This window comes from Hyaena hyaena, unplaced genomic scaffold (assembly GCF_003009895.1).
Source record: "Hyaena hyaena isolate Hyena2069 unplaced genomic scaffold, ASM300989v1 scaffold_405, whole genome shotgun sequence".
Classification (NCBI taxonomy): domain Eukaryota; kingdom Metazoa; phylum Chordata; class Mammalia; order Carnivora; family Hyaenidae; genus Hyaena; species Hyaena hyaena.
Window position 1 is genome coordinate 1,394,219 of NW_024081039.1, and position 13,946 is coordinate 1,408,164.

Genomic DNA, 13,946 nt, shown 5'->3' on the forward strand with positions numbered 1-13,946 from the left:
TAAGCCTTAGCCATTTGGTGGTTGGCCAACACAAAAATATTCCTTGAACAAATAAAAAATACACAGTGTTTTATGAAAGAAGTTGATAAAATAAGGAAAATAGAAGTCCAGTATCTCCAGTGTTCTAGATAAATATCTTAATTGTTGAGCATTAAAGTTCTAACATATGACAAATATTTTTACCATCATGTTTGTGAATAAGCAACCTGAGCATCATAAAAATAAGGTTAGTAAAGGCAATGAAGAGTTTAATTCACTAAGACCAGGAAATATTATATTGGTTATATTACCCTGTGTTTGCATACTAAGTTTTCTGGCCTCTGAGTGACTATTGAAAAAAATGACTTCAAGTAGGTAAATTTTTATGGTTTTGCAAACTACCAGAGAAGAGAGATTGTCTTTTCTTTCTAAAGACAAGGTCCCCGGCTGCCTATTAATCTAGAGTAATGGATATACGTTCAGTAGATGCTTGTTGAATGGACCAATGTGTGAGTGCTTTTCTTAGTGGGTTCCTCCAAGGAAGAGAAGACAAACACATCAGGAAAGAATGAACATGTTTACTTTGAAACAAGGAAGGCAATTTATTGTAGTGAGATTATATTGAAATTCTATATATGATGCCCAATGCATATAAAGTAATTTCCTACACACTGTTGGAGAAGGCATTACTGAGCCACAGAGAAACTCAAAGTGCTATAAATCAGTTAATATTGATATGATTCATTTTTACTAATCTACCCAAATTGAAAATGAGATGATTAAAAGAACGCATTTCAGTATTTTTCAAAAATTTTAACTATGACCTTTTCATTCACTGGAGCTTGTAATGCCTTTGATAGAACTCCAAACAATGAAGTCTATCCCTTGCAGTCTGCTCCTTTTTTCTTGCCATCATGGGTAATTATCGCAAAGCTGCTTACTGGAGGAAACTTCTCACAGAGATTTAAACATTTTCCCCTAAATGGAGTTGTGGAAAATATGAAAAATGGGATGACATTTGAGGCAACATAAAAAGAGAAAAAAGTCATTTTTGAACACCAACCAATAGTGTTCAAAATAGCGCCCGAGGAGGCAGAGAACAGCAATGCAGTTGACTACAAGTTCACAAACAAATATATACACATACTCATGTAGGCATCTTTGCACCTAACACCTGGTCTCCATACATTTTATACACTTGCTACATGTAGCATAAATGCAGGCACGCACAGACACTGCCTGAGTGCCATTGCATGGCTATCCCCTCTGAGGAGGGCGCTATACAATTTTTCTAAAGGAGCTTATTCTCGACTTTTCTGAAAACAGAGTTCATAGCAGTTCTTTATACAGTTGTGCATTTACAGAGACACCATAAGCAATGTCACAGTGTCTGGTCTGCCCTCCTAAATGTAGGATTCTTTGGCATACTGGAGTTGGTCAGCCTCAAAGACCGGCTGACTACATCGCCGCACTAGATGGTCCAGCTTAGTCTTCTGTTTAGACTCAGATACAGTTCTTGGCCGGTGCAGGTCAGGTCTCCCTGTGATGGTCATGTGTCCTCTCGTTTCTACAGAAACATGGACAGTCCGGCTCTGTCTCCCACTCTCAGTCCTGGGAGATAGTCTGTGCCCATCAAGTGGCTCTTGACTGCATATATTTCTTGAATTCCCTTCATGGTGAAAAGGCAGGAGAGGTTCAGCATCCCGGCTGAGCATTCTGGCCCGCATGCCCCCAACTGTTTGGCCCCTATAGGCCGAGAGGTCCAATGCCTGGCACCGAATGGCCTCTTCATAAGATGGCGGACTTCCAGGGCTTCTCTGATCCGCTTGGTGGAACACATCCCTGACAGAGAGGGCATAGGATCTGGAGCTAAAGTCTAGAGCAGTTTGGCCCTGGATTTCAGACAAGTTTTCCTGGATGATCCGCCCAGCAAGCTGGCTTTCCTTTTTATAACCTTTCTTTACTTGGTCTCTGGCAAAGCCTTTGGATTTCACAGACACACAGCTGGGGGCTTTGGTCAGCACCCTTTTGTGAGAGGCAAAGGAGAATGACATGGAGTGTTTTTTAATTTCTCTGTTGGGCTTGCTTTTCTCTGTCTTTGTGAAAGACTGATGTCTGGTGAAGAAATTTCTTTTGGGACTGGAAGGAGAAGCCGCAGGTGAGCTATCAGAGGAAGCATCCAGAGAGCCACTGGAGGAGGCTTTGGACGCCAGTCCCCACAATAACACCAAACCCTGAGTCGAGTTCTTCACCTTCAAGTCTTGTGGCCTCTGGGTTTTGCCTTCAACTGCAGGGAACACCTCCTCTGGAAAGGGGTCTTCAGTTTCCTCACTTTCCAAATGATCCCCTGCCTGAGCCATGGCAAAGTCCTCCTCGCTTCGTGTTAGTTTTTGGTGTGTCTTCTGGCTCTCAAGGCTCTCCTGTGAGGACGACATGCTGGGCTCTGAGTACCTCCTGTCTGGTTCACTGAGGGAGTTTTTCAGCCTGGCGAGGGTGCTGACAATGGGCTCTGGACTCAACTCCCAGGCAAGCTGTGGACCTCTGGACTCCCAACCACCGGCCATCTCCACGGGGGGCCGCCTGTTTGGGGAGCCGATGGCACCACCAGATTCCACGTCAGGATCGTTGCTGTCATAAGCCGAGTCATTCTGCAGCGTCGACATGTCTGGGGGAAGTTAAGGGACAGTTGAGCTTCCGGTTCAGTTTCCTGGAGAAATAAACTTTAGTACAATTCTCCCTACTTATATCAAGTATGGCCCTAGGTAATCTGGTGAAGCTACTTCGGGGCTCGATATGAAACTTGCCACATTAAAATTTTGTTTCTTTCCTAGTTTGAGGTACAGAAGAGAAGCAGATAAAGGAAACACGAGAGAGAATGAGAATAGAGAGAAAACAGTTCAGTGAAAATTTATTGATCTTAAATTTAAAAATTAATCCTTTGGAGGGCTCTTTTATTGGATCCATTCCATTTTAATGGGCCCATAGCCCATTACATGGAAACAACCCTTTAGCTAAAGTTAACTTAGTAGAATTAGCAGGTCTTTGTGATTCTGAAAGAAGCTGGGCGAGTGTCCACTGAGTGAGGAGACACCGCAGGAAAACTTGAGAGCAGGTTTTCATATTCATGGTGCCCTATGAATTTGATCTGGTGATTTGTGGAGGTAGCTTTGGCTTCCAATGCCAGATATAATTTACGTTACTGGCATGGACTGGCAGATTGGCATGAACTTTCCCCCACAGTCATAATCAAGAGCACATTTTGTACCTGAACTGTCAGTGTGTTCCAGGGAGTCATCAGAAGCAGTGCTGGAATGTGCCGGAATGTTCTCCCCAAATATTTCCAAGCAGTTATCGATGAGGAATTCCACCAATGTCTTAACCTGTGAGGAAGAATAAGCAAGTTGTCAGTCTAAAGACGCCTTTAATTTTTTTTAAAGGAAGAGGAGAAAGAATAGGGATATGATGGGGGTCAATTATGAGGGAGGTGCCACAGTAAGCATAAGGAATCTTTATGTGTTTAAAAAGAGCGTACGGAAAATTGGTAAATATCACATATATTAAAGTTTATCTTTGAGACATGCATTCTTGAGAATTAAACCTCATCCTTTAAAGTAATTTTTGTCTAAAGTAAGGACTTTCCCAAACTGATAGTTGGATTGACAGAGTGTGATGCACATATCCTACAAGACAAGAGGTTTGTTCCATTTCATCAAATGCATGAGTCTAAGAGGGCAGAACTGACGAAAGCATTTTGCATTTTATTTTTCACTGTGACCTTGAGTTAGTCAGAGAAACTCAGAGGCATTTTGTCACTTGAAACTTAGAGGCATTTTATCACTTGAATCTTCCTTCTTTCCTTCCTCTCTCTCCCTCCCTTTCTCTTTTTTACAAAAATAGTTTACTTATTTTTGAGAGAACTCATGTGCACAGGTGAGTGAGTGAGGGACAAAGAGGGAGGGAGAGTGAGAGAGACAGATTCCCAAGTAGGCTCCACACTGTCAGCACAGAGCCCAACATGGAGTTCCATCCCATGAACTGTGACATCATCGGATGCTTAACTGACTGTGCCACCCACAAGCCCCCTCCCTTCCTTTTTATAATCACCTGGTGTTTTCAAACAAGTGGTGAGATCATAAATTGGGAGTTTCTAAGAAATAGACCAGAACAAACCTTGTTGTTTAAGTCTTTCCGGGCTTCGAACGACAGGTGTTGGTCATTCTCTAGGGTCAGCACGTTGGGTCCAATGCAGATGGCTAGATTGCTGGCATCCATCTTATTGATCTCAGAGTTCTTGCTGATGAGGTAGAGCACCGAGACCAGGTGCTTGAGCAGCAGGAGGTTGGGCCGGGGGAGCTTCTCTGCAACCCTGGAATGAGATTCAGGGAACCTGGTTTTAGAGGAGGCTAGTGGTCTGTCTCCCTTTAGTGAATCAAGTTGAAAGTTTCTGCCTAACCCAGACTTCCTTTAAAATGAGGAAGATGCATTTTCACAGTAAGATTGTGAAATGTTCATTCAGACACTTCCAGTGGTAACAGACATGGCATGAAACTGGTTAACCATGAGATCCTGAAGACTTAAGACACTGGTCTTTATAAGTAGGACACCAAGAACACAACCCTTCTTTGTCTGGATTATCTTAAATTAGGAATCCTTAACTCCTGCAATGAATTCCATAGTTTAATACATCTTGAAAATTGTTTTGTTGAGTAATCCTCTGGCTGGGTGGAATGTCTTTCTAACACTGCAAGACTGGTATTTTTGGAACACAGTCATTTACCTTTTTTGATCTGTGATCATCACACAAAGGTGACCCATTTTTATACCATTCTGAGAAATCTTTATGGAGCTTAAATCAGTTTATAAAGGCATGTTCATAAATATGGTCAAGGTAGCACTTAAATGGCAACATTGGTACTAGCAATCATTAGATTTGTAAAGCCTCATTTTATCAAAATATGCAATGGCGACTAACTTTGGGACCATTTTCACTTCTCATAAGAAGTCACTATTATGAAAGAGCTTCATGTCTTTAAGGAGAAACTTGTAATAATATTAGGATTTTCAGTTTGGGACAGATACCCTAACACCTTCAGTTCAGTAACTATTTCATGGGAAATACTTAGCCTCATGGGACAATCATAATAAATAGACTTTCATAGCCTTCGGTGAAAGTGCTGATATTTCAAAGTGAGGTGTTTATGATTGTTTAGTCACTAACAGTTTACAGTTTCATTTACAAATGTACTTTGCCGTCTTTGGAATTTTTTTTATATAGTTTTCATTTTGATTAATTAATTATAAGAATATGAAATATGCTGTGGAATTTTGTGATCAAAACATTCCCTGCCTATGTTCTACCACGCCTTAGGGGATATTTTATGGGAGAATTGTTGCCTTGCCTGACGCCAATCTATTAGGTTAAGGATAACCCCAAATTGCTACACTTGGCTATTTAGCCTGTTTTGAGGGTTTCCTCTAAGATTTTGTCCCACACCTTCTTGAACAACTTATGCTTTTAGACTCCCCCACCTCTCGGGATTTGTACTCTCTACTCTGAAAAAGCGCTTCCTTTCACTTGGCTAAAACTACTTTAAAAGAAGTCTCCAAAGTACCTTGTGATTTTTATTCTGGGAGTAAACAATTCCACTCTGATTCTCTACACACTTCAGTTTTCATGAAACACTCAGAGAATTATGTGACGAATCAAAAAATGGAGACCATGGGGCCTTGGCCTCTGGCAATGGCATGGACAACTTACTGCTTCAGGGCCTCAATTCTGTCCTCCTCATTCTGCCTCTCCAGGGCATCCATCCACTCCTCAAACCGGTCACAGGAAAGTAGCTTCAGGGGGATACTTCTGAGGAAGTCCTGGAGGAGGAAAGGGGGTGGTTTGTCCTATTTATGTTGCATAACGTGCTGGTGTCTTCATCTTCCCCCTGTCTAGTCTGTCCCAAGGACCCTCTGATCATCTTACCACAGGCCGCACCCTCTTCCTTCATGCATTTGAATACTCTAGGGAGATCTCTCTCAGCAACTTCCCAACAATGTGCACACAGTAAGGCCATCATCTGAGGGGACACCAGATTCAGGGGCACGGACTTGGCCATGGGACAGTCTAAGTGCCTTTTCTCATCAGAATTTGGGGAGAATTCCAACTTTCTGTTGGAATTTGGGATCATAGAAACAAATGTTTATATAAGAAAATAAAAGGCTTATCTAAAAAACTTAAACTCCAGGATCAGTGTACTGTGACTTGTAGGCAGAAGAGCCCATTTCTTATTTTCTGAGAATTAATGTGTCAGAGCCTGCTGGCAGATGATTTGGCAGCAATGTTGTGAACTTACCTTAAAGACCACAGCCAGAAGGTGCACAGGGAGACTTTTCAGATCCACCACACCTCCCGAGTTGAGCTCTTCCTTTAGCTCTTTGCGGGCTTTCTCATTGGCTGCTTTCCTGAATATCCCTTCAGTGGAAGGTCCTTTACTGCATAGAATAGTGAGAATATCCTATAGGAAAGAGGGGTAGGAATAGGAAATGGTTACCCTTAGTTTGAATACATGAAACCATACAGTACTACTAATACATGAAAAATCTATGTTTAGGTAGGAGAAAGAATTAAAATGGTGCGTGTGAACAGTAGCAAACTTCATGAGTCATATAATATCCTCTCCATATGGGGCACCTGGGTGGCTTAGTCGGTTAAGCATCTGACTTTCGCTTAGGTCATGATCTTGCGGTTCGTGGGTTCGAGCCCCGCGTCGGGCTCTGTGCTGACTGCCAGCTCAGAGCCTGGAGCCTGTTTCAGAGTCCGTATCTCCCTCTCTCTCTGACCCTCCCCTGCTCACTCTGTCTCTCTCTCTCTCTCTCTCTCTCCTAGAAAAAGAAAAAAAAAAAGAATATCCTCTCCATTACTAGTTCTCTGTAATACTGAGATGCTCTTAACAAGGGACCGTTAATACCAGTTTTTCTTTACAGCCCCATTGCTATCAACTGTCTCCCTCATCTCTGCTATTTTTCTAAGAGGGGATAAATGGTGAAAGATCTAATTTTTTACATTCTAAAATTATCTCAGGCCTCCCTCCTTTCAAGTTATTCCATAGAAACGCTGGATTTCTGATCATACACTTTAGGCCCTATCTCTGTCTGTTGGCTTTTCAGAAGCTACACATTTTAAATCTTCTTAACCCCAAGAGATCATGAGGATGGAAGGATGGGGCAAGTAGAACTAATTTCTAGAATGTCAGCAGCCAGGTACTCTCCTGACTGTACTCATATGTGGAAACACCATTTCCAAAAGTGGAAAAAAACCCTAAAGACTGGCCCCAGCAAGTTTAGCATGAGAATGATATTTAGAGCTCCCAGGATCTTTCGCGTCTGACAAAAGCCTGAAGTAGGTTTACGAGTAAATGCACACCTACCTGAATGGGTCTAGGGAGTATGTCGTCCTCACCGCAGATGATTGATAAGGGCTGATCAAATAGTGGCGTTTTCAGTTCTGGTTCTGAAGCCCCGGGAAAACCTGACACAGGAAAAAGCCTTCTCATGAGAAAAAGCCAGGACAGCACTGTCTTTCTCTTCTTAATTTCTACAGCCAGGAAAACAAGGCAAAGAGAAAAATTAGACTTAACTTACTAATCAATAAAGACCCATATAAGACAATGGATATCATTAGCCACTTAATGTCATCTATAGATGCCATGAGCGGGGGGGAGCAGGAATAATTTTGAAAAACTGAAAAAGTAAAGGGTGTCAATTTTAATCTAGAAAAACAACCCCAAAAGCAACCACATTGTTACCAGAGCAACGAACCCCTAAACATCAACACCAGTGTTCCTCAAAGTCTCCACCTTTCCTGTTTTTACCCTTCACTGGCTGTTTGCTACAGAAAATCAGAAAAACCTAGCCAAGCAGATCACACACACAACCGTCTTAACATTTGACCTTAATAACTATGGTGGGCATTTCTGATGTGAAATAGATTATTTTAATTTTTTTTCATTGGAGGAGAAAATGAAACTTGAAAGGAGAGGAAGTGACTTGTTCAAGATCTTTTTTTTTTTAACTGAAGTATAGTCGACAACAGAATATTACATTAATTTCAGCCACAATGGGAAACAATATGGAGTTTCTGCACAAAACTAAAATAGAAATACTGTATGATCCAGTAATTTTACTGCTAGGTTTTACCCAAAGAAAACAAAAACACTAATTCAAAAAGATATATGCACCTCTGTGTTTGTTGCAGCATTGTTTACAACAGCCAAGATATAAAAGCAACCCAAGTATCCATTGATAGATGAGTGGATAAAGATGTGGTCTATAAATATAGTGGAATACTACTGAGCCTTTAAAAAGTGGAATCTTGCTCAGTATCATTTTGACACTTAGCTGGGCTGGCTGGTAAACCTCTGCAGCCGCACTAGCACCAACTAGCCACTAGAAGGAGCCACAACAGCCTGTCTGCAGTCCCCCTGAGGATTTCTCTGGTGGCTGCTTTAGGACAGGGCTGGCACAAATTGCCAGGAAGACTTGAACCTAGACCTGACAGTTGGGAACTATCAGTAAAACATTAGCAACATATTTTATCTTTGCAAAATCCTGAAGATGTGCATGCAACAGTTATCGCATCTTGCAAGTTTCCTTCTTTCTCTGTTTTCTCTGTCTCCTTCCTTCTCTTGTTCTCCCCTAAATATAAAAGCTCTATTTTCTAAACGCATTGCCATATGTTTCTACACTGGCAAGTGGAAGTGGATGGCTAGAGAAGGAAGAAAAGGGAAAAGAAACGGTCTCTTTTTCATAGGTATGCGTGCTCTAATTGTCAAAATAGAAGCAGCTAGGAGATCTGACCCCACTAAAAACCCCTTGGACGGTATGGGGGTTGGCTCTCGAGAGGATCTTTTCTGTCAGAGTGCCCTGATTCTCCAGTGAGCTGGAGCCTGCCTGCCATCTAAGTGTTAATGTTCTGCGGTCTTTAAAAGAACATTTATTTAAAGAAATTCCTAGTAAGGTAGAGTACTGTGGTTTCGCAAACCAAGAACATTTGCTGTTAGCACTTACATAAAAGATCAGTATGTTTTCAAAACTCACCAGTTAGCTGGCAAATATTATCTTCACTCTCAGATGATGCCAACAGAGGATGTTCCTTGATATCACCCTAAAAATATATTCATTTTAGTTAAAAATGACTGAAGAGATCTATCCAGTCGTGCCCCACAAAATACACATACAACCTTTTATTCATATTAGGAATTAGTCAATAGAGTTCACTGATTTTTTTTCAAGCTTCTAGAATCAACAATCGATTATCATCATAGAAGGTCCCAATTAATGTTTTTAATGTACTGCACAAATGATGTTAATTTTCTACTCTGACAATGAAATAATCCAAACAATATTCCATGAAAACACAGTGTCCCAGGTTCTCACCGTGCAGATAAAAAGTTTTAAAAATTGCTCTCTTACCTCTGACTGACATCCAATCAATGTCTCCATATTATTGGCATTTAGTGTTTTTGCCTAAAAGAGAAAAACCAAAAGTAGGTAAAGATTTTTTGACTCTGACTCTGGAAAGTTGGAATTAATAAATGTAAGAGGGAGACGTACGGCATTGCAGCTGCTTATCAACTTCATTAGAGCCTGGGCTGACTGTCCAGCGATGACTTTCCCTCCGTGTGGCCTCAGCTCTGCCTATGAGAAATCACGTGAGAAAGAGTGAGGAGAGAGACACATAATAAGTTGGCCGATTTCAGTGCCAAAACACAAAGTTTGAAACTGGTAGGTAGAAAAGTGTTCCTTTAAATCTGTGATATGTTACCAGATGTCTGAGGCTGATAAGAACAGCACCTGAACACACTTATTTCTAAATTATTTAAACCTGATATCTTTACCATGCCACATTTATTCATTTATCCCATTCCCATCAAGAGATACTCTGACAAATAATTATTTAATAATTATATACCCCTTTTTTGGGCGAGGGGGTAGAGCTCACTAGGTGTCAGGTACTGTATCAATATGTGCTCCGCATTGATGACTTCATCTAACTCCCCAGAGTCAAAAACTTATTCCCAAGATGCTGCTTGCAGTAAACACAAAACAAAGTTAACTGTTACAGAATTCCTATGCCAAAAAAGTGCAGGCTTCACACTGAAGCAAAGCTTTGTGCGTTCAGAGTCTTCATAACATTATGTGTTGCATGTTCTGCGGCACAGCTGTTTTCTGTTGGAAGTGCTCTCAGACACCAGCGATTTGCTAGCTAGCTTATTCTCTAGTGAAGTAAATTTATGGTACTCACCCTCCGCGGGTCTCCAGCCAGACTTGTCTTATCTCCGGGGGACTGTGGGAAATAGGAAAAACAGCATGACGCTCTGCGCGTACTAATCCACTGGTCGAGAGGGCAAGACTGAACCACTCGCTTCACATGTCCCGCATTATAAACGAGGGGGGCGGGCAGGTGGAAATTCAGAATATTACTGAGACCGGAAAGAACATCATGGGTTGTCACACAGACATGGCCAGCCAGACACTGGAGAGCTCTCACTTCCTCATTCCTTTTAGGGCAGCTCTGGTTCTTTTTCTTCTTCCTCCACTTCAAAGTAAAAAAAAAAAAAAAAAAAAAAAAATCTATAAACTACTAGGGGTGGAAAAGATGACATATGGCTCTTAGGTGAAGGCTCCGATTAATGTCACAGGTGGGATGTGTGAATAAGAAATTATGCTATTCTGTAATCAACATAATTTTATTTTGTAAGGTGGTGATTTCAGGTGCCCTTATTTTGTATCCTGTTTGGGTACCATCTCCCCTCCCACCCACCATCTACTCTTTCATCAGTCACCACCCATTGACTGGCATCCTCTGGGTGTGGGGTGCTGTTCCTCCCAGAAGCCCCAGATGTGCTGCCTCTTTTGAGAAATGGTCACTATCAGTTTCCTTTGGAATTAGATAGAAAGTCCCCTAGAGCCAGCTGCCAAAACATAACCCCCTTCTCCTTTCCCTAATTCCTAGTCAAAATTGTTAATACCGTCTCTAATCTTGACTTCACAGAACCAAAATTCCTTTGATCAGACCAATTTCAGATAGAAAAGAGATCGTGAGGGGCGCCTGGGTGGCTCAGTCAGTTAAGCGTCCAACTTCGGCTCAGGTCATGACCTCATGTCATGAACTCACCGTTCGTGCGATCGAGCCCCATATCAGGCTGGCTGCTTTCAGCACAGAGATTGCCTCAGATCCTGTGTCTCCCTCTCTCTGCCTGTCCCCTGCTTGGTCTCTCTCTCTGTATCAAAAATAAATAAACATTTAATTCTCTTCTAAAGAAAAAAAGAAAAGAGATAGTCAACTTCATCTGTGGATCCCTCCTCCTCCTCCTCCTTCTTTTTTTAATGTGTGGATCCCTCATTCTGGATACGAGAAAATCTCTGGTCTTTTCTATGGCTAAAAGGCCATCTATGAAATGGCTCACATACCTCAGGAGCAGAATGTGACATATATTGCGACATCTTCACACAGTGGAGTGTTCCATAGAACTCATGGTCTATAACTACATCCAACAGTGTGGGCGAGTCTCGCAACATAATGTTGAGCTAAAGAAGTCAGACTCAAAAGAGTGTATCTTGCATGCAAAGAAAGCTAAGTCATCTATGCTGTCAGAACTCAATCTGTGCTATTTTACTCTAGTTTCCCTGGGGTGGGCAGTGACCACTAGGAGCCAGAGAGGGCTTTGTAATGGTCCATCTCTTGATCTGGGTGCTGCTAACCTTATGTTCACATTTCCGTGTGTATGTTATTCTTCAACAGAAATTTAAAAACTCCCTTTGTCTTAATTCATCACCAAAATCTTTAATTCCAAGACTTTTTCATGTTGATGATCCCATTGTCTTTATACTAACAGGAAGTCGTGATTAGGCGCTCTTCGGGAAACTGAAGCACAGAGCAGTTAAGATTTGCCCCCTAACTCAGTGTTTCTGTGGGTGGTGTTCAGGCTTCCAGCTGAAAACAGCCTCTAAGCGGGAGACCCCGGGGCTCAGGGCAGTGTCCCTGTGGAGTCTGTGCGTGTGACTGCCTTCTCTCCTTCCTCCGGTCCTTGCAAATCTTCACATTGACTCTCTGACTTTTTTAAAACTTTCTTTTTAAGTTTATTTATTTATTTTGAGAGATAGGGAGGGGGACAACAGAGAGAGGGAGAGAGAGAATCCCAAGCAGGCTGTACACTGTCAGCTCAGAGCCCGACGCGGGGCTCAGTCCCACAAATCATGAGATCATGACCTGAGCTGAAATCAAGAGTCTGGACGCTCAACCCACTGAACCCCCAACCCACTGAGCCCCCTGGTGCCCTGACTCGTTGACTTTTTTATTATCAAAAAGTACATATATGCTGGACCTAGCCCAGAGACAGGCACGTAGTAGGTGTCCAGTAAATAGTTTCTGAAAAAATGCCTTTACTTATAAAATAGTTGTTCTTTATGCTAATATGTATTTCACAAACTTTTTTCATTTGACATACTTTTTTGGGTTTTCTAAGAAATCGAATGCTTGCACTGCTCTAATGACTAATGCATCAATCCTCAATCTATATACTTCAAATGAAGACCATATTTTTTTTCTTTGATTATCCACCATACCTCACAATACACATTCTGTTAGTGGTTTAAAAACTGTGTCTTTTTGTTTATGTTTTGCCATGGAATTCTATATTAAAAAGGAAGGTGAACCTAGAATCCTGATATATAAAATGTGAAAGAAAAAATGAAGTATGTGTGTCTAGTGGGATAAGGGTGGGGAAGTCACGGGCTCATCCATTTTACCTCTTTTCCTGACAAGCCCAAGCTGGGGGGTATTCAGGAGACTCAAAAACTCAAAGGTTTGGTCTATATTGGCAGTTCTCAAGATGTGTCAGGGAGCCCTGAGGGTACTTGAGACCCTTTTAGGAGGGTCCATGAAATCAAAACTATTTTATAACAATATTTGCCTTTTTGACTCTATTCTCTCAAGAGCAGACAGTGGAGTTTTTCAGAGGCTACATGATGTGGGATGTTCTGATATGATGGGAATGCAAGCTTGCGTATTTTTATGTTTAAATTTTTTCTCAGCTTTAATTTCTCCTAAGGTACATATTGGTAAATATAGCTTACATAAATTAAATCTCTTTACTCTTGGCAATAATTCTGTAAAGGGTTCCTGAGACCACAAAGTTTGAGAACTGCTGGTCTATATCATATCTGTGCATGTGAGAAAGTTCCAGATACTCGTGGTGCATCATTACCCATCCTCGTCACCCTCATGGCCACAGCCATTTTCAGTGAAAATTATTTTCAAGCTGTGTCGCCTGACAGCCGATCACTCTACATCCCATTTTGTTTATTTCATGGTTGTGACAAGAGTGGAGAAAGGATTCTGTCCTGCTCCTTCAAATCTTGTGCTTGCAGCCACCCCAGGGGCCCTTACCGCCTTTACTCCACTTCTGAGTCTCAGTCCCTCTAATGACACAAACGTCCCTCATTGTAAACCCAGCCATCAAAATACAGCAATGGAGAAAAATGAGAAAGGTAGTTGGACATAAGTGCCATTTCCCTTTGGATATGTAATTCCAAAGCGTTTTGAACTAAAAAAAAAATCTTTATTCAACTTTTAACCATCACCAATGGGCACTAACAAACATTTTTTAAAGTAATCTTTACACCCAGTGTGGGGCTCGAACTCACAACCCCAAGATCAAAAGTCACATGTTCCACTGACTGAACCAGTCAAGCAATCCCCCCCAAAACTTTTTGATTTTTAAAAAATATTTATTTATATTGAGAGAGAGAGACAGATCGTAAGCATGGGAGAGGCAGAGAGCGAAGGAAACACAGAATCCGAAGCAGGCTCCGGGCTCTGAGCCCAAAGCAGGGCTTGAACTCACAAACTGCGAGATCATGACCTGAGCTTAAGTCAGAGGCTTAACTGACTGAGCCACCCAGGCGCCCCAAAC

At 41.7% G+C, this 13,946-nt stretch overlaps 1 protein-coding gene across 2 annotated transcripts; it reads right to left on the reverse strand.

Annotated features, from left to right (window-relative positions):
• Positions 1-556: 556 nt before the first annotated feature.
• LOC120245173 (T cell activation RhoGTPase activating protein) lies at positions 557-10,406 on the reverse strand. 2 transcript variants are annotated; one of them, XM_039252104.1, is made up of 10 exons: positions 10,274-10,406; positions 9,583-9,666; positions 9,442-9,495; positions 9,067-9,133; positions 7,398-7,498; positions 6,324-6,485; positions 5,738-5,847; positions 4,150-4,345; positions 3,245-3,359; positions 557-2,644 (listed from the first exon to the last, which is right to left on the reverse strand). In XM_039252104.1, exons 2-10 carry the CDS (start codon positions 9,607-9,609, stop codon positions 1,383-1,385), a joined length of 2,094 nt encoding a protein of 697 aa, XP_039108035.1. In that variant the 5' UTR covers positions 9,610-9,666; positions 10,274-10,406; the 3' UTR covers positions 557-1,382. The 2 variants fall into 2 exon arrangements, with proteins under 2 accessions (XP_039108035.1, XP_039108034.1); XM_039252103.1 differs by having other exon boundaries at positions 7,398-7,564.
• Between the last annotated feature and the right edge of the window lie 3,540 nt (positions 10,407-13,946).

Bases quoted from the DNA above. Each gene is read 5' to 3' on its own strand.
- LOC120245173 (XM_039252103.1), bottom strand. From the start codon at position 9,609: ATGAAGTTGATAAGCAGCTGCAATGCC. The intron at 9,134-9,441 runs GTAAGAGAGCAA...ATATATTTTTAG, and splicing joins TGATTGGATGTCAGTCAGAG to GGTGATATCAAGGAACATCC. The intron at 2,645-3,244 runs GTACAAAATGTG...AACTTCCCCCAG, and splicing joins GGAACACACTGACAGTTCAG to ACATGTCGACGCTGCAGAAT.